Here is a 26,093-nt window from a genome sequence, read left to right as displayed (position 1 = left end):
CTACCAATCGAAGTGGGAAGTCTTCAAGTGGGAAGTCTTCTGTAGATGGTGTAAGGCGAAGAAGCTGTCCTCCTCCGATACCTCTGTGACCGATATTGCCGATTTTCTTCTATATCTGAGAGAAGAATCTCAATTGGCAGTGTCTACGATAAAGGGGTATAGAAGCATGCTATCTGCTGTGTTCAGGAACAGGGGCCTGAACTTAGAAGAAAACAAAGACCTTCTTTTGAAACATCAAAATCAAAAGCTTCGCTTTCCCCTAGCTGGAACCTAGACGTGGTTCTGAAATACCTCACATCAGAGAAGTTCGAGCCTCCTCATCAAGCATCCTTCAGAGACATTACAAGGAAATGCATTTTTCCAATGGCTGTCGCTACTGCCAAGAGAGTCAGCGAGTTGCAGGCTCTAGACTCGAGAGTGGGATTTAGAGGAGAGACTGCAGTGGTATCTTTCCGGCCTTTATTTTTAGCAAAAAATGAGAATCCTTCGAGACCTTGGCCCAGGAGTTTTGAAGTTAAAGGACTTTCTCAACTTGTGGGAAGGGAACTTGAGAGGTCATTATGTCCGGTTAGAGCCTTAAAATTTTACCTGCGGATGAAGAAGCAGCTGCAAGGTTGCAATCAAAGTCTCTGGTGTGCGGTTAAGGACCCTTAGCCTTTTTCGTTAGAAACGTGATTACTGAGGCACACATGAAATGCAAAAGTGAATCCTTTGCAACTTTGAGAGTAAAAGCGCACAAGGTACGTGCAGTTGCGACATCGATATCTTTCAACAAGAACATGTCGATGAAAAATATCTTAGCAGCGACGTACTGGAGGTGCAACTCGGTGTTTGCCTCCCATTATTTAAAGGTTGTAAGGGTAACATACGAGAGATGCTTCTCTCTGAGTCCGTATGTATCAGCGGATACAGTGCTGGGTAAAGGAGATAAGACTGATCCTTAATTTTTGTTTAGTTTTGGATTTTAAAATAATTTGGTGTTGAATTTTAAGGTGGTTTGAAAGGTGATTGGGGATAACTCCTTTCAATCTTAGTACTAATCCACGGTTAGGATCGGGTGATCGGGATCGGTGTTGTACTCCTTTATTATGCCATTAGGCATAGGTGTATTGTCATGTAAGTGGATAAGACCCCATTGACAAAGGCCATCAGGTTCTGTCGAGTAAGTGGATAAGACCCCATCTACAGTCCCCACAAGAGCTCTTAGCCATAGGTCACATCCTCGCTGATGCTCTTGAGGCGAAGCAGACTTCTAAGCAGTAGCTATGAAATCTTCCGCCAAAACAGGTAGGAACCAGGGTATTTTTTATTTTATTACTTACAACGTATGTTGTTTACCTGTCTAATCAGTAATTAGCTGTCTCTTACCCTCCGCCAAAGGTGCCAATCAGCTAAGTATATATCTGACAGGGAAGTTGAATGTATGAAAATGATATTGTTATTGTACAATAAAGTTTCATACATACTTACCTGGCAGATATATACGATTAAATGGCCCACCCAGCCTCCCCTCAGGAGACAGGTGGAAGAGAAAATCTGGTTCTAGAACGGTAATGGTTCCTATTCCTGCCACCCAGCGGCTGGGCAGTAGATCACCTGACCTACCTGTAGCATGTGCCGCGAAATTCGAATTTCTGTCGGGGACGACGGAGTCTATAGCTAAGTATATATCTGCCAGGCAAGTATGTATGAAACTTTATAGTACAATAACAACAATATTTTAATATGCATGCACAGTAAAACCTGAACTTTACCTTTGGCGAGTGTGGCTGCTGGCTTGACGGAGACGGGAGGAGGAGAGGGTTAGGGCTTGGGGGGGAAATCTCCCTCCGTGAACACTTCTGGAAGATTTTCTGGTTCTTTCTCTCGAGAGCAGCGTTCACTACCATCACTAATTTTACGCTTATGCAACACTGTCGTCTTTCACAATTTTGGAAAAATTATTTTTCTATGGAGGCTTGCTTTTGCCTGTTCTTTAAAATTTTATAGAAATGACCCACCCCATTATTGATAAACAAATTTGTTGCACGCCCTGACGCAGCCTTATTCGGGTGATTTTTCTCGATAAAACTTTTCACAATTTCCCAGTGTTTCAAAAAATCTTTGATCTTGCTCGAAGGAAGCAACTGTGCAGCGTCTTCCCCCTCCTCCTCAGATGAGATCTCCGTTACCTGTCTCTGTTGCTCCTTGTGCAGCTCCAACAGCTTGTCTGTCGTCAGCTGCTGCCCATGCTCAGTCAGGAGGTCCTCGATGTCGTCCGTGTCAACCTCCAGCCCCATGGACTTGCCCAAGGATACAATCTCCTCTTCAACTGCCCCCTCCTCGACGGGTTCGAACCCCTCAAAATCTCGTTCAGCAACGCAGTCGGGCCACAGTTTCTTCATGCAGAATTGAGGGTTCTCCTGGTGATTCCCTGCCAGGCTTTATCAATCAGATTGAGGAAGTTGTAAATAGAGTAGTGATCCTTCCAAAACTCTTGAGGGTAGGGTTGGTGCCTTTCGTCATCTCAAAGCAGCGCTGGAACATTGCCTTCGTGTACAATTTCTTGAAATTGACGATAACTTGCTGGTCCATGGGCTAGAGTATTGGAGTGGTGTTGGGGGGCAAGAACTTGACTTTAATAAACTTAATTCGTCCAGTAAGTCCTCTTCAACGGATGGAGGATGGGCAGGAGCATTGTCCATCACCAGTAAGGCTTTGAATGGGAGGTCCTTCTCCCGAAGGTACTTCTTCACCCCGGAGGTACTTCTTCACCTCGGGACCAAAAACCTCGTTCATCCACTCGACGAACAAGATCCTCATCACCCAAGCCTTGGTATTAGACCGCCACATAACGTGCAACAGCTTCTTCTGCACGTTGTTTTTCTTAAAGGCTCGTGGATTCTCCGAGTAATACACGAGGAGAGGCTTAATCTTGCAATCCTCGCTTGCATTGGCACAAAACAGTAGGGTTAGACGGTCTTTCATGGGCTTTTGACCGGGAAGTGCCTTCTCTTCTGCCATAATGAACGTCCTCCTGGGCATCTTCTTCCAGAATAACCCCGTCTCGCCACAATTGAAGACTTGTTGGGGGAGGTATTTCTCGGAATCCATGAGCCTTTTAAACTCTTTTACGTAAGCCTCTGCTGCCTTTGTATCTGAGCTCGCAGCCTCACCATGGCGAACAACACTGTGGATGCCAGTCCTTCTCTTAAAATTCACGAACCAGCCACGGCTCGCCTTAAAAGTGTCTTTTTCACTGTCCGCTGATGTGCCTGGCTCATTTTTACTCAAATCTTCGTAGATCTTACAAGCCTTTTCACAAATGATGCTCTCACTGACGGAATCTCCTGCCAGCTGCTTCTCGTTTATCCAAACCATGAGCAAATTTTCTACATCGTCGAGAATATAAGGCCGTTGTTTCGTCAATACTGTGACACCTTTTGATGCTTTACTGGCTTTAATTTCTTCCTTTTTTTCAAAATAGTGCAGATTGTTGATTGCGACCGCCTGAAGAACGCTGCAATGTCTTTCACGCGCCCGCCTTTATCATGCATTTGGATAATTTCCTTCTTCGTTTCGACCGTAATCATCTCCCTCTTTCTCATGCTTTCCTTCTTGCTGCTTGCCTTTGTCATCTTGGGAGCCATTGTCTTTAGTATTTGGATAATAGTAACGTATAAGCACTATCAGGGAAACACAACATGTGCGCAAATCACTAAGCAAATTTGAGAGCGTATCACGGACAGATGCATTCAATCTTACCGCCAGCGAGATAGTGAAAGAGTTATGGTTTAAAAAGGGTCAAGGGATGCGTGGGAGAAAGTCACGTGACCCTCGTTAAGTTTTGGCCAAAAAAAAAATGCGTTTGCAGATCCCACGCTCATCCGATGTCCGATGTAAACAATGCAGGCGGCCTCCCATGATGGAAATTCGTGCATTCGTATTCCAAGTGAAATTCATATTCCAGAATGAGGGCATCACTTCGTAAGTTAAAAAATTCCTATACTAATCGGTTCGTAACCCAAAGTATTACTGTATTAGAAACTATGTCCTTTCGAGTTATCCTGATATTGTGGGCATTTTTAACATGATTATGGATGGCACTTTCCAGAGTGTGGCAGGATATTCTCTTGGAAAATCGCATAGTTATCATACCAATGTAGGTGGCGGGGCATTCCCGGACAGGGCATTTGTATTGGTAGACAACATTAGTTTTCTTAAGAGAGGGGGTCCTGCACCACGGGGGCTGGATTGTTTTTCATAATCAGGTCACTGGTCTTCTTGCTTTTGTAGTAAATGATCAATTTCACTTTTTTCTCAGGGTCCGTGGGGGAGATGTTCCTTTCTACGATAGTATGAAGGGCTCGCTCGTCCTATTTGAATTTCTTGTGAAATACTCCCTTGTAAAAGAGAGTGACATCTTCAAGGGCAGCGGGGCGAGGCTCCTGCTCGTACCATTTATCGATGTTTCTGCGAATGCCTTTTGCGATGTCCCGGTTGGAATACCCATTGTTAATTAAAACTTGGGCAACACACTATTTCAGTGTGTGTGTGTCCTTCCACAAAGAGCAGTGTGAAAGAGCTCTCCTGATGAAGGCGCTGATTGCAGTGCGTTTGTATCTCTCTGGACACTCGCTCTCGCCGTTCAGGCACATGCCCAGGTTTGTTTGTTTTGTATAAACTTGTTACGAAGCGCTCCTCTTGTTGCCCGACGAAGCCAAGGAAGGGGAGGCAACGGTCATGGCAATGCTCGATGGTGAAGTTGAGTCTGCTGTGGTCGTGGAAGGCTTGTCGCAGGTGCTCTATTACTTCCACCGTGCTGGCGCTGATGAAGGTGTTGTCAATATACCAGACGTACATAGACGGTTTCTCGATGGTGGCGAATACCCGACGTTCCACAGCACCCATGCAGAAGTTCGTGAAAAACACTCTGAGGGGAGAACCCATTGCTACACTGTCTTTTTATGTGTACATATGGCCTCTGTGGGTGGAGAAAGGGGCCTTTTTTGTACAAATCTCAAGACATTTTCAGAGGGCATGCTCAGGGATGTTTAATGGGGGCGTGGAGTCATCTCTATACACACGATCAGAATTATCTGGATTGTTTCATCCACGGGGACGTTCGTGAAGAGGGACTCCACGTCCATCGAAGCAATACTTCCTCCGGGGGGTGTCCCTACTTGCCCTGTCCAGTTTTCTAAATTGCAAGTACCCTGACCTTTCTTTACGCAGAATTTGGCTGTGTGGTTAATTGCGCATCTTTTATGTGTACAGTCAGTCCCCTGTTATTGGCGATCCGGTTTTATGGCACTTGTCTAGCACCATAAAATCAGCGATTTATGGCACCATAATGGGATGGGTTGTGGTTATGCATCCTTATGGCACCATAAGGATGCTTATGGTGCGCCATAAGGGTGCTTATGGCACTGATAACTGGTTTTTGGCGCCATTATGATGCCATAAATCACTGAGTTTTGGTTAATGACGGTTTTCGCTTCTGGGCACACCCCTGGGAATGGAACCCCTGCCAATAACCGGGGACTGCCTGTACCCACATCTTCTGTGCCTGAGCTAGTTGACTGCACTCTCGCAGTCATGGTTAATTTCTTTATTTGACTCCAGGTAGTAACAGTGGGCTCTTCTTTCTTATTTTGTGCCCATCTCTGTCTGGGCATCTACTCCTTCATGGTAGGGCCCAAGTGCCTGGGCTTTTCCCCTAAATGTCATAAATCCATCCATCATTCATGGCAATTACTTTCTTGAACACAATTCTGTTATATTTAGTGTCTAAGTTAAAATAAAACCATTTCTTAAAAATAAAAAAATAGATCATAAACACTTCTGTCTTAAAGTAAGCAAATACTTAAAATTTCTTCCCCCCAAAAAAATTCTAGACATTTCTCATAACTACAAATTACCTTTAACGGTGATGTTAGAACAAACATAACCATAGAATAACCTGCATTTTAAAATTTAAAAATCCTTAAAAAGTACACACACATGATTCTAAATACCTTTAAAGCAAAAAAAAAGGAAAAAACTCAATTTAGGGAAAAATGAAGATATAACCTTCAGCTAATGTTAAATAAAGTTAAATCATTAAAATAAAGTAGTAAAGTAGTATGACGCAAGTAAAATACAAAAATGATGTTAGTAAATGCCAAAATTTTTGTATAGATTTTATTAACAATTATTTGTAGTTGTGTGACTGTCCAGGAATACAGGTACAATACAAATATGCATGGAATTAATTATGTAACCAAACATCTCAGAATTTCATAGCACCCGGTTCTGTTCCAACAGCTTGATGATAAATGAAAATAGACAATTTTTGGCTCTTATTTGCGCCGATAACCGGTTAATGACACCTCTGTTAGGTATGTATCATCTCCAATACCGTATTATTGGCGCATTTTGTTGTCAAAAATCACTGATTTTCAGCGTAGACAAGTGTCATAAAACCGGATCGCTGATAACCGAGGACTGGTGTACATGTATAAAGTTGCCTAGAATATATCGTGCACTCAAATCATATGGTTCAAATGGAAATGAAATTAAACCATATTTCCTCTATTGGCCTCATGTTTCAGGGAATGGCATATTAAAGAATAATTTTTTAAAACATATTTCTTGCATGTCATCTTTAGGATATAAAAATGCAAAATACTTTCATATTTTCTTAATCTGTATATTATTTAATATCTTAATATGTGAAAAAAAAGTATAAAAACTAACATAGACCAAATGACTGCTCTGCGAGTGAGTAAATCTGACGACATGGGAACAGCAACGTCTTTCATAAGGTGACCCTTGACAGGTTAAGGCTATGTGAAAATTTGTATCTCTTTTGGAGGTGCAAATAATGAACAAAGAATGTGGGTAATGTACTAAATTACTTCAAAGACTAGCAGTTATGTTACCAGTAAAGTGTAACTAAGAGTTTAAACCCAAAAATTTGTTTCTAACAGATATCGTGATAGTCCATTTGAAGATCGAGGTAGTTATGGTTTTGGTAGTGGAAAGGGGTCCGGTATAGATGACCTGTTGAGTAATAAATCGTCCGTGACTTCGTCTTCATCTTGGGATAATGAATTAGATAACAACACAAGCAAGTCTTCATCTGGTGTTAGCTCTTCAAATAGTCTTGGAAGTCTCTCCAATTCCAGTAAAGGTAGGTGTACCATTTCAATTTTGGGAATGAAGGGGAACACATTTATATAAAGCTGAAAGTTTATGTTCATATGCATGCAGAGGTTAAATGCTTGTGTATTCAGTGTGCAACACAGTACTGTCATAATAAAGGGAAGAGAAATAAAACTCATACAGCTCTAAAAGCTTGAATGGTGAGTTTGGATGCAATAAAAAATCTATTATATAAGATGGTGTTGCATATCTTGAGTAATATTGAATTTTTTCAGTATCAGCCTCTGCAAATTACAAGTACACACCAGTAGAAGACAATGTGGCTCAACAGAAATTCGGAAATGCTAAAAGCATATCTTCAGATATGTACTTCCAAGATAAAGATCCAGATGCTGAAGTCCGTTCTACCCTTGCCAAGTATGAAGGTTCATCATCCATCTCTTCAGCAGATTTATTTGGAGGTGGACAGCAACAGAGGCAGAATTACAGTGGAGGATCCATACAGGTACGAGAGCACCTTGAAGGTTGTGGCACAATTTATATGCCTGGAAAATTGGTTGTTGCCTGTGCCTGTTAAGTCAGTTGACCCACTGAGTCAGTATTATTTTTCACTTGTCAGTTTAAGTATCTTGAATACCAATTTTGTTGTAGGCCTCAGTCTTTTTAAAACCAAGCTTTGGATTCCCATTACTTGTATGTTGCATGGCATTATGTAAAGTACAGTTTGTTCTAGTTCTCCAGAGTAGGAAGCAAAAAGAGTAGCAAGTGCAAGTTTGTTTGATTTAATTCTAATTCATTAATATAAGTTAATAGTTCTAAATGTCCAGCAGAAAGTACTCTGAAGGCTTGACTGAACTGGCGTGTAGTATCAACCTGTGATTAAATAATGTAATTCAACCCTTTATGATTTTTGTCAGGGTACTTCGTAGCTTACTGTCCTTATAAGGTTTTAATGTTTGTATATTTTATGGGAAAGATTTTTACCACCATACCAAGGATCACTCTAAGTACAAAGACTATTTAGTGAGGATTTTGATGGGCATTTATTTTTGTGCTTATAGAAATTTTGTCTGTCTTCATATATGCTTTCTTAGCCTGTTAAGCTTATGTCCTTTAAAGGATTGTATCAGCTTGCCTTCATGACAACATAGTGAATGATCTTCCTAGGTCTTTAATTAGGAGGTTCTTAAGAGTTCCTAGATATTTTATTTTTGGGGATGATCCCAGTCCATCCTTCCCCTTCAGGCTCCAGACTTGGATGAGGTTCGGGAATCAGTACGACAAGGAGTGACCAAGGTAGCAGGTCGTCTGGGTAGTATTGCCAACAACGTCATGTCATCATTACAGGTATTCAGATAAAAAGGCTTTGTTTGAGTTCTTGCTTTAATGCATCAAATTAAAGAGAGATGTTAAAGTTTGTGGAGTGATTACTAGGTGGTATTTATGCAATGGAAAATATACTCATCATAATGAAAGAGTTGAATTGTTCTTGTATCGTTTCATTGTAGGTGATGTTAGTGCTTAGGAAATAGCAATCCAGTTTTGTCCATGGAATTGTTGCTAAATGGGTTTTTCTGTTATGTGATGCCTATGTGGTGATGTTGGAAATATAGCAAATATTCCAAGTTACTGTACCTAAATATTCAAGAAGTGAATTTGATTAGTATTTTTATTGCAGTAGATAGTTTCTCTGTTAGGTATGTAGTTGAATGCATAGGGTGTTTTAATGTATATTTGGAAATACAAAGGATCATTATACTACCCTAAATTGAGCACTCTTAATTGAAGATCATGTAAAAGATATAAAAGGCACTTGAACAGCAGTTTAGATTATGAAAAGCTTATTGTTTTGTTTGTAAAATCTCAAAAAATTTAGTTTTCTCTTAACTGGTGGAGGCGAATGTCCATAAAAAATTATGTGCATGTTATATTAGTTGGAGGGGATTTTTCTATTTAGAAATTAGAAAATTACATTTTACCTTTGGTAATTAAAAAGGTTTTAAATAACTTGATGTTTATCAAATATGAAACCTTAGGGATTGAATGAAAACCCGTCACAAAAATAAAGACAGGTTTACCTATAAGTGATGAGAAAGTCCTACATAGACTTAATTATGTCAGTAAACATTAGTGATAGTAAGAGGCTTCAGGAAGTTGCATTCATTTATTTTTTGTAGTTAGTAACTTTTGATGAATATAAAATGGAGAGCATGGTTAAATAACTATATTGCAGATATTATTTTTGCATTTTCCTTAATATATATTTTTTGCATGGATGCCAAGTTTATGTATATGAAGTTATCAAAAGATTGGAATGCCATATAATTGGTTATATCACAAGTGTATTGATCTGTGATCTTTGAGGGAGTTGTAGGATGTGTTGCTGCCCATCAGTGTATCTTGGTTACCTCTAATGACTAACCAGCAAAAGCTTTCTTAAGTCATTTGGAAGTACAATGCTTTAATACAATCAAGTTCTCATGTTAATGGGCATGAGTAGATTTTGATGAGGGATAAAATCAGATTAATTTTCAGCAGCGTTCACCATGTATAGTTGATGTTTTAGATATTGCTATATATTTATTATGTAATCACATTTTTCTGTTGACAAGAGAGCTTGATATTTTGCAAATTTAAAGAAATACAAAATTATTTGGATATATATTATCGTATGTGCACACCAATATGTATGTGCGTTGTATGTATGTTGTCAATGGTATCGACACTAACACACAACCATTTTTTCTACCCTCCAGAGAAAATGATGAATGACTTAATCTTAGTAAGTATCATATTTAAAGAAATGCTGTTTAATGACCTTTGTGCATGTACTTGTTTTTATCTTAAACTTTGTTGTAATTGTTGTAATTGGTGAAGGTTTGAAGGCTGGGAATTTTCTTGTGAAGGTGATTAAATCATATAGGTTTCTCCTCTAGCTTTTATTTTTTTCAAGTCTATTATTAAAGCTTTTCTTCTGGAGATGAACTTCAGCCCCAAATTTGGTGTTATCATTGTTTTGTCATTAGTATTACAAAGCAAAGCACAGTAGCACATATTTGTATATCAGAACTAAAGTCAGAATATTTTTGTCTTTGTGTTGTAAGGAAAATGTTAAGTAAGTTTTGTTTGAACTCTGTGCGTTACTTCTATGGCTTATGCACTTTATACTTTTATCTTTCACAGCACATTACTGAATTGGAATTGCTTAGTCAGTTAGAATGGGTAAAACAGACTTTGGCGTTGTATTTAAATCCTTGAATATGTTGAAACTGACTTGGTAACTTTTTAGTTCTTATGTATGATTTGATTAAAACAACAATTATTGGAGCCAAATGATATTAAAATGATAACAACCAACCTTCTTGAAGGTAAAAGGTATATTGTAGTACATGCAGTCCCTTGTTATTTGGGTGGTGGGTGTCGATCCTTGGTTATTGATGCTGATAGCTGAAAATTCAGTTACGTTGTCACTAGACAAGCCCCTTCATACTCAAGGTTCTTTTTCTTGGCAACATCCCTGTATGTGCAGCTGGATAGCTTTTTGCCATCCTTTCCCCTCTGAGCTCTCAACTTGACGTTGTTCCAGTTTTTTCTGCAATAGAAAGCATTTGGGCATGCCTTGCAAGTCTAGAAATCTGATGCTGTGGTCTAGTTAAACTGCTAGAATAACTGCAGTTAGATTGATGTCTCTTTGTTGCATTATTTTTTCCATGCTCTCTAAATGGAATGATCCATAGAATCTGCTTATTTCAATGAACACCATATTCTTTGGAAGTTTGAATTTCAAGAATAATAATAATAATATTTTGGAAGAAGACCCTCTTTTAAACAAATTCTGTTGAATAAAATGGCAGAATTCAGCAAATTAATCTTATGTATTATCTTTCCTATTTTTCTTATTACTCGCTTTTCTGGCTCAGCGATACTTCACAATAATTGGCAAATGTTCATATTGGGGATAATACTGGAAGTGGTATTTTATTCAGAACAGGCTTTATTAATCAAAGACTGGTAGTATCAGTATACTGGTATTATCAGAATACTGGTATATGGGAAGGCATTCCTCTGGTCCAAATCCAGCAGGGGTCGTCGTCGGTGTGGGTATCATTCCATAAGAGAGGTCAGTGTCAGGCTGGGGTGGTCTCTGGTATTCACTGACTAATATATATAATATATATAATTATAATATATAATATAGATATAATATTATATTATTATATATAATATATTATATATATATAATATTATATATTATTATAATATATATATTATATATATATATATATATTATATATTATATATATATATATATATATATATATATATATATATATATATATATATATATATATATATATATATATATATACAGTAGTACCTCGAGATACGAAATTAATCCGTTCCGAGGCGGCCTTCGTATAATGAGTTTTTCGTATCTTGGAACACATTTACATGTAAAATGGCTAATCCGTTCCAAGCCCTCCAAAAACACCCCATTAAATTTCATAATAAAGCTACATTGACCCATAAACAATGAAATACTACAACATTTGGACCATTCAATACCTAAATTAAGAATAAAAATCCAAACCTGTAATAAAGTGTATAATTAGTGTACAAGAAATATTATTACTTGTACGTAAAATGTCGAAGCTTACCTTTCGAGTGAGGCTATCTCCGAAAGTGGCGGCAGAGGAGGAGGAGGAGGACAAACGGCAGATAACGTACGTACGTACGTACACTTAACTTTACGAAAACATAAAAAATTTAAGGAAAACTATAAAATAGAAATAAAAATTTACGAAAAACATTAACAAAACTGTAACACTTAACTTACAAAAATCTAAAAATTACGTAAATTTTTTTATTTTTTTTATTTTTAACTTTTATTTTTAACTTTTTTTTACTTTACGTAGGTTTTTTTTTTTTTCTCCCCCCTCCCCCCCCCCCCTACAGAATTTCAACTTCATCACCACTTTCAACGTTCTGTTTTTCATCACTTGGTTCTTCCTTTTTGCTTTCAACTTTCTTTGTTTTTATCATCTGGTTCTTCCTTTTTGCTTACTCCTGCTAATGCTGAAGGCCTCTTTAAAAAACAAAATTAACTATCCAAGGAAGTTTGCTTCTGCCTGCTATTGACAATGTTCCTGGAAAACGGGACTCAGGCAAACGTCATCGAACTGCGCAAGCATACGACCTGTGTGAGCCTTTTTCAGGGGTGTGCCTTTTTTCTATGAACGATTGCACTTTATGAAAAGCGGCTAAGACCTCCTTAATTTCTGCCGTTGTCATAGGCTCCTCCTCTTCATCGCCGCTGCTGGAGAACTCCTCTTGAACGACGTTATGTTGCATGGCCTCCAACTCCTTCAGGTCATCCGTCGTAAGCTCCTCTTGGTGCTCCTCGAGAAGGTCGTTGATGTCATCCTCTGTCGACGCAGACCAGCCCCATGGACTTGCCGAGTGCAACGATCTCGTCAAGATCTGGTTGCGAAACAGTTTCGGGATCGTCAACTGTTTCGGACTCAGCAGCACCAGCTTCGCCCACGTCGAATCCCTCGAAGTCTCGGTCGGATACGGCATCAGGCCAGAGTTTCCTCCACGAGGAATTCAAGGTTCGCCTCGAAACATCCTGCCATGCTTGGTCGATGAGTCGGATGCATATGACGATGTCAAAAATGCTCCTTCCAAAATTCACGCAAGGTGAGGTTTGTGGTATCGGTGATGTCGAAACATCTTTTGAAAAGATGTTTCGTGTACACTTCTTAAAGTTCGCTATCACTTGCTGGTCCATGGGCTGGAGGAGAGGGGTGGTGTTGGGCGGAAGAAAAAGAATCTTAACGAAGGAATACTCCGCTAGGATATCTTCCTCGAGGCCAGGAGGGTGGAGGGGCATTGTCCAACACCAGCAGACATTTCAGGGGGAGGCGCTTCTCTTGCAAAAAAACTCTTCACAGTCAGGCCGAAACACAGATTACCCACTCGCTGAACAAAAGCCTCGTTACCCAGGCTTTTGCATTAGCCCTCCACATCACTGGAAGCTTCTCCTTCAACACTTTTGTGGGCCTTAAAGGCTCGAGGAGTCTCGGAGTGATACAGCAGTAGGGGCTTCACCTTGCAATCCCCACTGGCGGTTCGAACAAAGTGCGAGCGTAAGCCTGTCTTTATAGGCTTATGCCTGGGTACCTTCCTTCTCTTCCTTCATGATGTACGTCCGACGAGGTCCATTTTTTTTTTCCAAAAAAGGCCAGTCTCATCACAGTTGAAAACCTGCTGAGAAACTGTAGCCTTCCTTGGTCATCATCTTGTCGAAAGTCTTCTTAAATGCTTCGGCCGCTTTCGTGTCCGAGCTGGCAGCCTCCCCATGACGCACCACCGAATGGATGCCAGTCCGTTTACGGAATTTCTCGAAGCAGCCATGCGAAGCCTTGAACTCGGGGTTTGCGTTGAAGTCCCTTCCCCTCCGCGTCTTCCGCCTGCGCACTCAAATCGCCGAAAATAGCACTGGCCTTGTGAGCGATTGCCGTCTCCGTTACTGTATCGCCAGCGATTTCTTTGTCTTTTATCCAGACGAGGAGCAGCCGTTCCATCTCGTCGTGCACATGGCTCCTCTTACTGGACAAAATAGTGATGCCCTTCGATGGTGTAGTTGCTTTGATGGCATCCTTCTGTTTAAGGATGGTGCCTATTGTTGACGGATTACGGCCGTATTCCTTTGCGATCACACTCAATCGCATACCAGCTTCGTACTTCTTTATGATCTCCATCTTTGTCTCCAGAGACAGCATGCGCTTCTTTCCGTGAATTTCAACTTTCTTGGGACCCATTACTACGTTAATTTACATAAAGTTACACAAATACGTAATAATACAGTCTTCGCACAACACGATAATATGTACTGCAACGAAATCACTAACGAATTTACGTTACTAAACGAAATCGTTTGGAGGCGACGGTTTAATGCCGAATGGCGTACGGTAAAGTTTCGGGTGCGAAGTGGCCGAGCTAAAGCATGCCAACACGTAGTACGTATGTATAGAAGATGCATGATGGGAGGGATGCTGTCCAATCAGAGAGAAGGATCTCATGGCTTGGCTAGCATCAGGAACCAATGGGAGAGCAGGAGGATGGTGGCGAGTCCTACGATACTAAGCATGCGCGGCGGCGCGAGTTTCAAAATTGTTATGGGGCGAATCTCGGACTTTCAGAAACCTTTCGTATCTTGAAAACTTTTCGTATGTAGAGCAGTAAAATTTTTCGTCTTTGCTTTCGTAACTTGGATTTTTCGTAAGTTGAGCCTTTCGTATCTCGAGGTACTACTGTATATATATATACATATATATAATATGAATAACTTGATCACGAAGTATATAAAACGTGATGCTATGTATAAATAAAGGTTTATTTGCAACGAAGGAAAAAAATGCAAAAAACGTGTTGGCCGAGAACTTCGGTCCTATTCGGACCCTTTACTGAGGCATACTGATTTTACAAAGAACACCATAGTCAAAAGAAGGCTTAATATACAAACTGACACTACCACATTAGCCATAAGGGCGATTTTCACTCTACAGAGAGGAGGAGTCATAGGCTAGCCACACCTTGAAGGATACCCGCGGTAAACAAGTGATTCTTCCAGAAAAACAGTACATTTTGAAAACAACACGGGAGCATATACAATTTAATATCATGAATTTTTACACAAATTTTCCCAACAAAAATTATTATTAATGAAAAGACGAAAGAAAATATATATAATATAATATATATAATAATATATATAATATCTATAAATTATATAATATATTAATATAATTTATAATATACTATAATAGTATAATATATATATTCGAGCAAGAGAAAGAGGGAGAGAGAATATCGAACCAGAGAGAGAGAGAGAGAGAGAGAGAGAGAGAGAGAGATAGAGACGAGAGAGAGAGCGAGAGAGAGAGAGAGAGAGAGAACTATATACATGTGGAACTAATTTATTAGTAGTTCATTTATTTTGAGGTCCTTCATAAACATCTTACAAATATATGGGTCCAAATGGTACATTCCCAGACTAAGATTTAGGTGATTTGTATAATTGCCGATTCCAGTAAATTTCTTGAAACATAATCATTAGATCTAGCAATTACCGAGGTATCACCCCAATTAATACAATGAGATATTTCACTCAGATGGATAAATAGTGCATTTAAAGTCTGGGCTGTCGTAACTAAATACATATGCTGCTTAACCCGAACACATAAATTTTTACTAGACTGACCAACGTAAAACGATGGGCAATCCTTACAAGGAATTTTGTAAATAATATCATTTATATATATATATATATATAACATATACTATATATAATATATATATTATATATAATATATCTATATATTATATATATATATATATATATATATATATATCTATTATCCTATATCTTATCTATATCTATTCTATAATCTATAATTATATATATATTATAATATATTATATTATATGTATCATATATATACATATATATATAATAGATATATATAATAAATCAGCGAAGCCCCCCCCCCCCCCCCCATTTTAATATTTTGGTATGCATTTAGTCCGAGTTTAGGCGAACTGGTAACCCTCAGTCTCTCTCTCTCTCTCTCTCCCCATTAGGTCATCAAATTAGAGTTGGAGCTACAAAAATATATACGTTTATTCATAGAAAAGTACTATTTGAATAATTCATGTTCTTACAGGGTAATTAATGGAATGATAATAGTTCAAGTCTCACAGACAACTAACTCAGATAACCCCCCGGTATTTATACAGTCTAAATCAGTAATTAGTCACACCAATTATCTCTTCTCTAAAATACAGTCCGTTCACTAGGACACTCGGCCCCCTCACTAGAACCGCCTGTTTAAAAGACAGGAGAACACACTAGTGAGCACACACACAACTGTAAAGACAAAGTCAAAAGATCAAATGAAATAGAACATCTTTACAAAATGTCAAACAGACAACAAGTCATCCCTTTGGCTAAAGCATGATAACACTTACCCATTACAGCTTGGAAAATCACTTAAACAAAAATACATTATAGAGCCATCCAGGCTCTTTCTCCTCAAGGCAGCCGTCTCCTCCGTTCTGCCTAAAACCTGCCGTTATGAACAAACATAGCTCGTACACGTACAGATGAATTCAACACTCTTTTCGTCAATGCCCAATGAACTGGTTGCAGCCAGTTTCAAAGGCACCTTGAACAAGCCCTCAAGGACTCGCATACCCACAGAACAAACATTGACCTGCCCAGAAAATATTTATCAGCTTTATTAAGGTTGTCGAGGTTGTCGCTCGGACTCTCTGTCTCCATGGGAAGTTAAAAACAATGAATCTGCACATTCTAAAAAAGACACAGCACATCACATCACAATGGCATATTAAACATATCATTAATTATAGCCCTCTTTCATCTAACATATATATATATATATATATATATATAATGTATATATATATATATACCTATATATACATATATATATATATGTATATATTTATCTATCAGTCGATGCAAGGTGAAGGACAATCCTTTATTCTCATTACTATATGTACTTTTATTGCTGCGACGTTTCAAGACATAAGAGTCCCATTATCAAGCTAAAAAAAGATAAAACAAAAGTTAAAATCACAAATCAGAATACATAGTTAAAAAAAAAAAAAAAAAAAAAAAAAAAAAAAAGTTTTAAAAAGTCTACAAATATATAAAACAATTACAAGAGTAGGGAGGAGTCAATACCATAAGGTGCTGAAAGCACAGACCGAGTGACAATTCGGGCCAGGTTGGCTTCGACTTGAACTCACGAGAGATACAGAGGTGTTGAAGAAGACTGGGTGTTTAACTGCGGAACGAGTTGCTTGATGTAAAGTGATTCTAAAATAGCTAAATGCTGTTCGTTAGGGGATTGGGTATTTTAGAATCACTTTACATTAAACAACTTGTTCCGCAGTCTAACTCAACCAAAATGGTCGAAAAACGCAATTGTGAGCTAAAACTCGTACATTCTAGTAATATTCAATCATTTACCTTCATTTTGGAACAACTTGGAAGTCTCTAGCACAATATTTTGATTTATGGTGAATTTTTGAAAAAAAAAAAACTTTCCTAATGTCCGCGCGGTAACTCTGCCGAAAAAATATAAATTTTTTTGTCCGATTGCCCTAATGTTTGCACCGTTTTTTATTAGCTGTCGCATAAAGTTTTATGTATGAAAATGTGCGCAATTTCATGTAGAATACAACAACAATTAACTCACGGTTGTAGGTTTTATCAGTTTTGAAATATTTTCATATAAATCCTGATAAATAGAAAAAATTCGACCTTCAGTCAACTTTAACTCGACTGAAATGGTCAAAAACTGCAATTGTAAGCTACAACACTTACATTTTAGTAATATTCAATCAATTACCTTCATTTTGCAACAAACGGGAAGTCTCGAGCACAATATTTTGATTTATGGCGAATTTTTTAAAACAAATTTTTTTTTTTGTCCGCTCGTTACGAGAATCATCAGACAGAGTTTTGTTTTCCAGGACCGCATCTCGTTTCTCTCCAGCATTGGCAAAGAAGATAGATGGTTTGCACGGTTCATTCTCAACGTCACCCTTCAAAAGGCGGGTGTCGTGTTGTGATTCTTCTCGGATGCACAGTCATTTGGAATCTATCAACAAGTTCGAGTCCTTCATGATCTCCTGCGATTTGGACTTTGTATTGGTTGATCCAGATCAATGATTACTTTGTGCTATTGGTGTGTTGCTGTACCTATGGGGTATTGATGCCCTTCATTGAGTGTCGATTCCTTTCTCCACTGCTGACTCCCAGTGCAGAAGTGTCTAACGACATGTCTTCCTCTGACTCCTACCAGATCGTGAAGAACTCCTCTGCGGAGGGCTATGTCAAATGTACATTCAGAGAGCGAACAGTGCCAGTGACTTGGTACTGCAATCACACTCCAAAGAATATGTTGGACTGGAAGATAGATGCGGTTTCATTAGGACCACATTTATATCTTTCTTCTTTCGGGTAGGCCGACAGGACCGTGGAACTCCTTTTTCCTTGGACCAGTGGTGGATGCTCAACAAGTTTTGTTTGCTTACCCGGCTCCTTCAAGAGGAGAAGTTGCATCTCACATATGGTGTGCAGTTCTAGAGGTGAGAAGGATGTGAGTGTGACTGGCCTCTCCCCCTTCCCCCTCTGTTCCTCTTCCTTCGAGTTGAGGATAGGACTTGAACTTACACTTGTTGGTTGGTTGTTTGATGCGGTAAGCCTGCACATTGAGTTTCCTTTCTATCTTCCTTATCAGAATCATAGAAGCAATCCCCCACTGTCCTCTAGCAAGGGGAGGAAGGTGACTGACAACAATGCAAACCCTTCCCAGAACTTTGCATTAATGCCTCCGACTCTAAATATTCTTCCCAACCCCATTTTCGGATGAGTTACAATTCCTCACTCATTTTGGCAAGGCCCAGAAGTCTGACTCCTGATCATGCAGCTCTTATACTCTGATCAAGCTGTCAGAGGCAGTGCACTCCTCCTTGCTCTAATGACCAGGAGGAATAGTCCAGGTGTGTTGAACTCCAGTCAGTTCTAGAAGCTCACTCAGATTGCTCCCGCCAATCAGTGATTCTTCATAATGTAAAGGACCAAGGGTTTGCATATCATGTTGGAACAACTCACAATTTTTTTAAGTAAATTATATTTTTCCTAACTATACAAACCTGAGGTCCTTTACATTAATGACCACCTCATGGCACTTCTCAATCAGAAACTAGGCTGAAAGGCAAAGTGGATTGTTTATATCCAGGAAGGCGGATCTACCCACCTACCAGACAGTAGTTACTGCCTAACCACCTTGTTCAAGAATTTAACAGTCGTGTTGCAGCTTTGTCGTAAAGTGATTCTTAATGTAAAGGACCTCAGGTTTGTATAACTACGAAAAATACTATTTAAAATTTTGATTTTTTCTGTTCTTCTGATAATTGATTTTTCTAGGTTACTGTAATCTACCAGTAAACACACTGATGTTTGGCATACTGGAGAAGAAAGCAGGTTGCAAAGTTAGTTTTATTTCCAAAGAATACACTATTTATCAGTGACAGAGTATGATGTTAACTGAAATCAGGAGTTAAACTTCCATGTAGTTGTCATTCAGGAAAAAGTCGTCTTCAGTGTTGATAGAAGCCAGTTTCACTCAGGCTGCGCTGAGCATGATCACACCAAAAGACGGGAGTAGACTGTCATTTGTGGTGAGTCTTTCTTATTAGATAGGAGAAGGTCATAGGGGTCAAATTTAGGCTGCCAGCTGATTGGCTAAGGAAAATTTGTGCTGCTGGTTGGCTGGCAAGATTTCCTCATAAGTAAAAAATTTGTCGTTTTTTATCTCACTGCTGCAGGCTTGCTGAGTGGCTAGGCTTGCGTGTGATGTCATTCTCTGGTATTATCCTGCGAATATTCTGATTGGATACCAACGTCTCATAGAATCTTGGACACTTTCATGAGTTTCTTGTTTTGGATTGTAACTTCTTGTTGTGTCTGGCGCTGGTCTATTGGTTACTAGAGCAAGAAGAGTAGACTGCCTAATGCTGGTAGGCAGGAGGAACACCTCATGGTGGCATTTAATGACAGCTCCTCCTGCTGTATTAACCCTTAAACGCCGAAGCGGTATTTTAAAAATCGTCTCCCATATGCTGGCGGGTTTCAGGAGTGAGCTCCGAAGCGGAAAATTTTTTTTTTTTTCTTAAATCACAGCACGCTTAGTTTTCAAGATTAAGAGTTCATTTTTGGCTTCTTTATTTTCATTCCCTGAAGTTTAGTTTGCAACAATCAGAAATTAAAAAAATATCATATATAAATATTGGGATATATGACAGCGCAAAAAAACTAGTCATATATAATTGTATACAAATCGCGCTGTGAGCAAAAAGGTTAAAGCTAACGAGTTAATTTTTTTCGTTGTATTGTGCACTAAATTGTGATCATTTTGGTATATAACACATTGTAAAATTATCATTGCAACACAGAGAAAATATTATCACAAAATGATGCATGAATTCGTAACGCGCGGACATAAATTTTTTTTTTTTTTTTCAAAAATTCACCATAAATTGAATTATTGTTCTAGAGACTTCCAATTTGTTCCAAAGTGAAGATAAATGATTGAATATTACTAGACTGTAAGAGTTTTAGCTTACAATTGCATTTTTTTACCATTTCATTCGAGTTAAAGTTGACCGAATGTAGAATTTTTTAATTTATCGTTATTTAAATGCAAATATTTCGAAAATGAGAAAAGTACGATCTTCAAGCATTTTTCTTGTATTCTACATGAAATTGCGCACATTTTCATATATAAAACCCTATGAAACGGAGCAAATATTACGAGAATGCGAAGTAAGCATTTCGGAGATTTGTGGCAGAGAATCCTTGCACGGAGGTAAGGAAAAAGTTTTTTTTTTAAATTCACCATAAATCGAAATATTGTGCTAGAGACTTCGAATCTGTTTCAAAATGAAGATAAATGATTGAATATTACTAGATTGTGAGAGTTTTAGCTTACAATTACGTTTTTCGACCATTTTGGGCGAGTCAAATTTGACCGAACGTCTATTTTTTTTCTATTTATCGTGATTTATATGCAAATATTTCTAAAATAAGAAAAGCTACGACGTTCAATTATGCTATCAGTTATTCCAGCAATTCCCACGTAAGGAACAGCTGAATGAGCCCGAGAGCAATGAGAGGAACAGGTACGGTGAGCCCAGGTGCTGCCGTGAATGGGTGCATGTTAGGTGGGTGGGGTCCTGCGACCACCCCTCGTCGCTCTCGGACGAACAACCTTCACCTTGGCTGGTGCGACGCTCCGACCTTCTACATGCCCGTGCGAGCGCACATGCTCGGGCACGGTTTCGCACTCCAAACCTCCCACTGGCCCATCTCCCTCACTTAGGCCCTCACTTTCTGTGTCGTCATCGGCGATAAAACTAGACGGTGTTATCTCCTCCTCCTCCTCCTCCTCCTCCTCCTCAGATTCCCCCTCATACGCACTAAAACCACTAAATTCGAGCTCACTTTCGAGATGTGACCCTCGAACGGACATTGGGGGCAAATATTCATCATCACTAACATCGGGAGTGATGTCCTCGTCACTAGATGACCAACCGCCATCAAAATGAGGACTTGCGACATGCTGCCGATCGAGCTCAAAATAAGTAATCGTCAATGTTTTTTGGTTCGAGGCCTCCCAAATGCCTACGAATGCCCCATAGGACACCCCGATGCTTCCTAGGGGTAACTAAAGGCACATGAGACACACTTTGTGGTCCTTGAACACTTTCGTCCACACGAGGCTGCACGGAACGGTGTTGAGGCGCGTGGTCATCTTGGGTACTTGGTCCCTTGCCAGCATCCAAGTCCAAAATACGTCTCACACGATCCCTTCCGAGGGGTAAAATGCACCTTTTGCACTCCGTACGATGTTTAAACATCTCTACGTATATCTTGTACCACCACAAATACTCAAACTCTCGCAAAAGTTTGGCAAAACACGATTGCGGCAAAAGATCGCTCTCGGACAACGCGTCGCTGATGCTGGCTGATGCAAGGAGGCGGCATTTCGCGCATGCGCACCTGGGTCACGCTTGTAAACAAAACAACAGCTTGATCCGTGAACTCCCAGCATCCCCCAAGGCGCGTGATTCAAAAGTTTTCGCCTAGTAGGCCTATAACACTTTTTCCGTGAATTAAAAAAAAAAAAATTCGTTTTTAGTCGACGTTTAATACGTCCAATCGGCGTTAAAGGGTTAAGAGCACTTGTAGCAGCCATAGGCCCCTTGGTTCGGGGCCTTTCTGATTACTTTTGCATTCCTTGTGATGCATCATGCAAGTATGGCGAGCGTCTCCTGTGTGGGTTTTTTTTATGCCATCCTCTTAAGCATGACAAGAGATCCTCTTAGCCAGTTTCATTGTGGTCATATCAGTATATTAGCCAGGACATCCATGGACTGGGCATTTGAATTGGTATACCACATGGGTCTTTTTAAGAGGATCTCTCGTTAGTGGGGCCGTGTTTTTCATAATCTGGTTTCTTGTGTGGCTGTTTTGATAATAAGTGATGAGGACCAGTCACGCGTGAATGTTGGTAATGAAGAGGTTGTGTGCGATGATCATAATGGCATGTTAGTTTTCCAGGAATTGAGAGAGAGAGAGAGAGAGAGAGAGAGAGAGAGAGAGAGAGAGAGAAAGAAGAGAGGAGGGAGGAGGTAGAGAGAGAGAGAGAGAGAGAGAGAGCCCTATTATGCTCAGTCCAAGGCCCCAACTGAAGTGAGCTTAATAGATACATAACTACATTATAAGTATGCTGTAAATTATTTTCATCATAAAATCAGTATTTAGCCACATACACTATGAAAAAATACAGTAAACAGTGTAATGCACAAAAAAGCAAATTAATACTTTGAGTGAAAATGGATACATTAATGTTATGAGAGAAAATGACTTATGTATACAGTACCTAGTGCAGTAACTTGATTAGTGGTTTAATGTTCTGATAGACAGATTTGCATAATTTGTATTAATGATTTATTTAATTTGCATTAAACATTTTATAGATAAAATCATTGTTATAAGCATTTTAGGGGGCATGTATATTTATGAGCATAAGTTGTAAAAGTGTACTAATTTAAGATCTCTTTGGATTTCGGGATGATGGTTTGGGGTGTTTTTTGTTTGAAATATGAAATTGTTTTAGTATGATAGTTTTAAGGCATATTTTTGTTTGAACTATCAAATTAACTAGTGCACTGTCAAAATAGCATTTAGTTTATTGGTTACGCTATTTTATTTTATGGGGTACTGGGTAATTGGCAATTATAAGCCAATAATAAGCATTTTTAGAGGGGATTTTTGCAATTCCGCGGGCTATGCATTTTCGCGTCAGGTTCTGGAACTTTAATACCATATAAAAGTGGGGGAGCACTGTACGCAATGCAATGCGCTTTTTTTTTTCCCAAGTGTTATTTAGATGAATGATGTAACTTGGGTGTTGCAGTATAAAACTTCGGCTACGATTAGGTTAATACAATTCTATTCGTTTAGGTTATGTGATCTCTTTTGAAATCCTCTACTTATTTTGAATGAGTCTGAATAGTCTGCCAGACTCTAATTTAGTCTCGGTCTTGTTAAGTCTTTGAGAGAAGTTAGCATGGTAGAAGGATTGTTGAAGATTGCTGACAGGTTCAACCCCAGGAGTACATAATGAACCCAGACCTACCTCACCTTGTTTTCAGATGCATCAGTGACAAGTTGGGGAATGTTTTTGGGCAATCTAGAGATGTCTGCAGGTGGTTGCACAAAAGAAGAACTGCACATAAAAACCTGGAACTGTTAGCTTTATGGAAGTCTGCTTCAATGAGAAGACCTGGCCAGAGACAATACTATAGCAGCATTTTCAGACAATGTGACCTCTTTGGTGTATGTGAGAAACCAGAGCAGCAGTAGGTCAGACACAATATTTCTTATAGCAGAGAAATTGCTTCTGTGGGCAGAAGCCTGAATATCATTTTGGTTCTACAGTTCATTCTAGGGAAGGACAAAGTTCTGGCAGAGCATTTGCACGGGAAAGGACAAGTCCCGTCCACAGAGTGGTTTTCACATCTGCAAGTATGTCAGTTGCTGTGGAGTCTGTGGGGAGAGCCAAATGTGGACTTACTCACAACATTGATAAACAAGAAACTGCCATTCTATCGGTCTCCATGTCAGGACACTCGGCCTTGAGCAATGGACACTTTTCTTCAGGATTGGTCCAACCTAGAGGCTCGCACTTTTCCCCCTTTCGCAGACAAGTTTCAAGAAGCAAAGAATTTCAGAATTATTTCTCATAGTACCGTTGGTAGCCTCAGAGAGAATGGTTTTCAGATTTTCTAGTTTATTAGTAGAGCTCTCTTGAATTCTGTCATTAAGGAAGAACCTACTCAGACAACTGAATTCCATACAGATCCACCAAAGCCTCTGCATGTTATACTTAGCTGCTTGGAGAGACTCCGTGATCATTTCTTCTGAGTGAGGGGATGTTCTAAGGTAACTGACTTTATCCTGAAATCAAGAAAAGAGACAACCGTGGCCTTGTATCAAGAGGCAAATGTTTGTGTTCTGTTGCTGTTGTCATTCTGGAGGGATTTCCAGTCCCTGAGCCTCTATAGACATTATTCATTACATTCTTTCACTTTTGTAAGATACATTGAGAATCTTTCGGTTGCTGCTATTCTATAGTATAGATCCATGCTCTCCCCAGTTTTGTGTCTTGCAGTTGGATATCTCTAACCATCCAGACCTTCAGGAGGTATTGAGATATGATATTGAAGTTTCCAGAGCTCTGCTGTGGGCCATAGATGTAGTTTTGACATTTTTATTTACATATTTTGAGTTTTTAGAATCGGCTTCTTTGAAGTCCTGACTGTGTAGATACTTGACAGCTCTAGCAACCACCAAAAGAGTGATTAGGTTACATGTATTCTCTGATAAGGTTTGCCTTTGTAAAGATGTTATTTCATTGTTTGTGCCTTTATTCAGCACTAAGTATGATGTTAGAGCAAAGCTGTTACTCAGCAATGTAAGGATTCCTAATTTAATTTTCCTAGTGGGGAATGAAGAAGAGGCTCTAGCTCTACTCTGTCTTATTAGGGAAATTAAAATTTATTTAGATAGATTAAAGTCTGTAAGAGCAAAGTTAACCATTAATTTTGAGGTGCTAGAAAGCTTAACACTCCCTTGTCTAAGAACAGTGTCCTTTTTGAAAAGCTGTTAAAGACTAGTGCATGAAAACTGGATCCAGATCTTTTATCTTTATTGATAGTGTAAGAGCAGTCAGTGCGCCATTTAGTTTTTTGAAGAATTTGTCGCTTGAGGATGTGATTAATGCGGCACAGTGTAAGTCAATTGGCTTTTGCCATTCGTTGTCCAAGATGTAGAAATCTCATTCAAAAACTGTTAAGTTCTTAGTCCTGTAGTAGTAGTGAGTAAAGGCTTTTTACTGAACCAAAAGAAGATGCATTCTTGTTGGCTCTTTCATTTGTAATTGTGGAGGTTGGTTTTCTGGGGAGCATGGATGTATAATTGGGTATACGTTTAGGCACGGGTTCCATCATGCCACTTCCTTTCATTATGAAAATCTGTTTTTAATTATTATTAGTGTTCTGCATTCTCAGCATTGGGTTGTGTGTACATGAAGAACACACACCAAGATTGTGATTTTTATATTTTATCAATAATTCCTTATTGTAAGATCCATTATTTCCTAAAGCCAGCCATTTACTGAAGATAATGGGTCACGGACAGCGACAGGTATATCTGATCTAGTCAGAGTGAATGCAGCTTTGGCCACTTTATTAGCATCCATATTTGTTTGATTTGCTGCATTCATGGACCCATCATATTTCAATATTTATACTGGCTTCATATAATGTGTAGAATGAAAACTTGAATTTGATGAACAGGAGATTTTTAGGACAATTTAACAGGCTTCTAAAGCTAAAAAATTCTGCTGGGAAAAATAATGCAGTATTGGATCAAAGGAATAGAGCAATCCAATTTTCTGTTGTCTACCCAGGTTGTAGTTAACACCACTCTTCTGCAGACCAACGCCAATGCGCTCTGTAGGTAGTGTTAATAAATATTTCATATTAGACTGGAGTTCATCATTATCCAGAAATGTCAGTTGTGGTGAAAAGGGTTGGGGGACCGTACGGTTTGTTTGAGACTTACATTGGTATAGAGTTTGGGAGAGGCAGCTCCTCTGATATGACATACAAAGCGATGATGATTTTTTTTTTTTTCTTGCTGGCTGTACCAACTGCATGGTTTCCCTTGATCCAAGTGTTGTCCCACTTTGAACAAAGGTTAACCCAATGAGGGTCTTAAGTTTGACACCGTAATTGTTTTA

At 39.1% G+C, this 26,093-nt stretch overlaps 1 protein-coding gene across 1 annotated transcript in view; it reads left to right on the top strand.

The window, feature by feature from the left end:
- The window catches only part of LOC135196942 (ADP-ribosylation factor GTPase-activating protein 2-like), a 249,271-nt gene that overhangs the window by 208,925 nt on the left and 14,253 nt on the right, over positions 1–26,093 (top strand). Inside the window, 3 exon segments of the mRNA XM_064223786.1 lie at positions 6,951–7,153; positions 7,401–7,630; positions 8,371–8,472. Of these exon segments, the coding sequence (XP_064079856.1) occupies positions 6,951–7,153; positions 7,401–7,630; positions 8,371–8,472 (535 nt within the window).

The sequence above is a fragment of the Macrobrachium nipponense genome, chromosome 18 (genome assembly GCF_015104395.2).
Source record: "Macrobrachium nipponense isolate FS-2020 chromosome 18, ASM1510439v2, whole genome shotgun sequence".
NCBI lineage: Eukaryota > Metazoa > Arthropoda > Malacostraca > Decapoda > Palaemonidae > Macrobrachium > Macrobrachium nipponense.
Note: the sequence above shows the minus strand (reverse complement) of the source record. Positions and strands in the feature narration are given on the sequence as shown.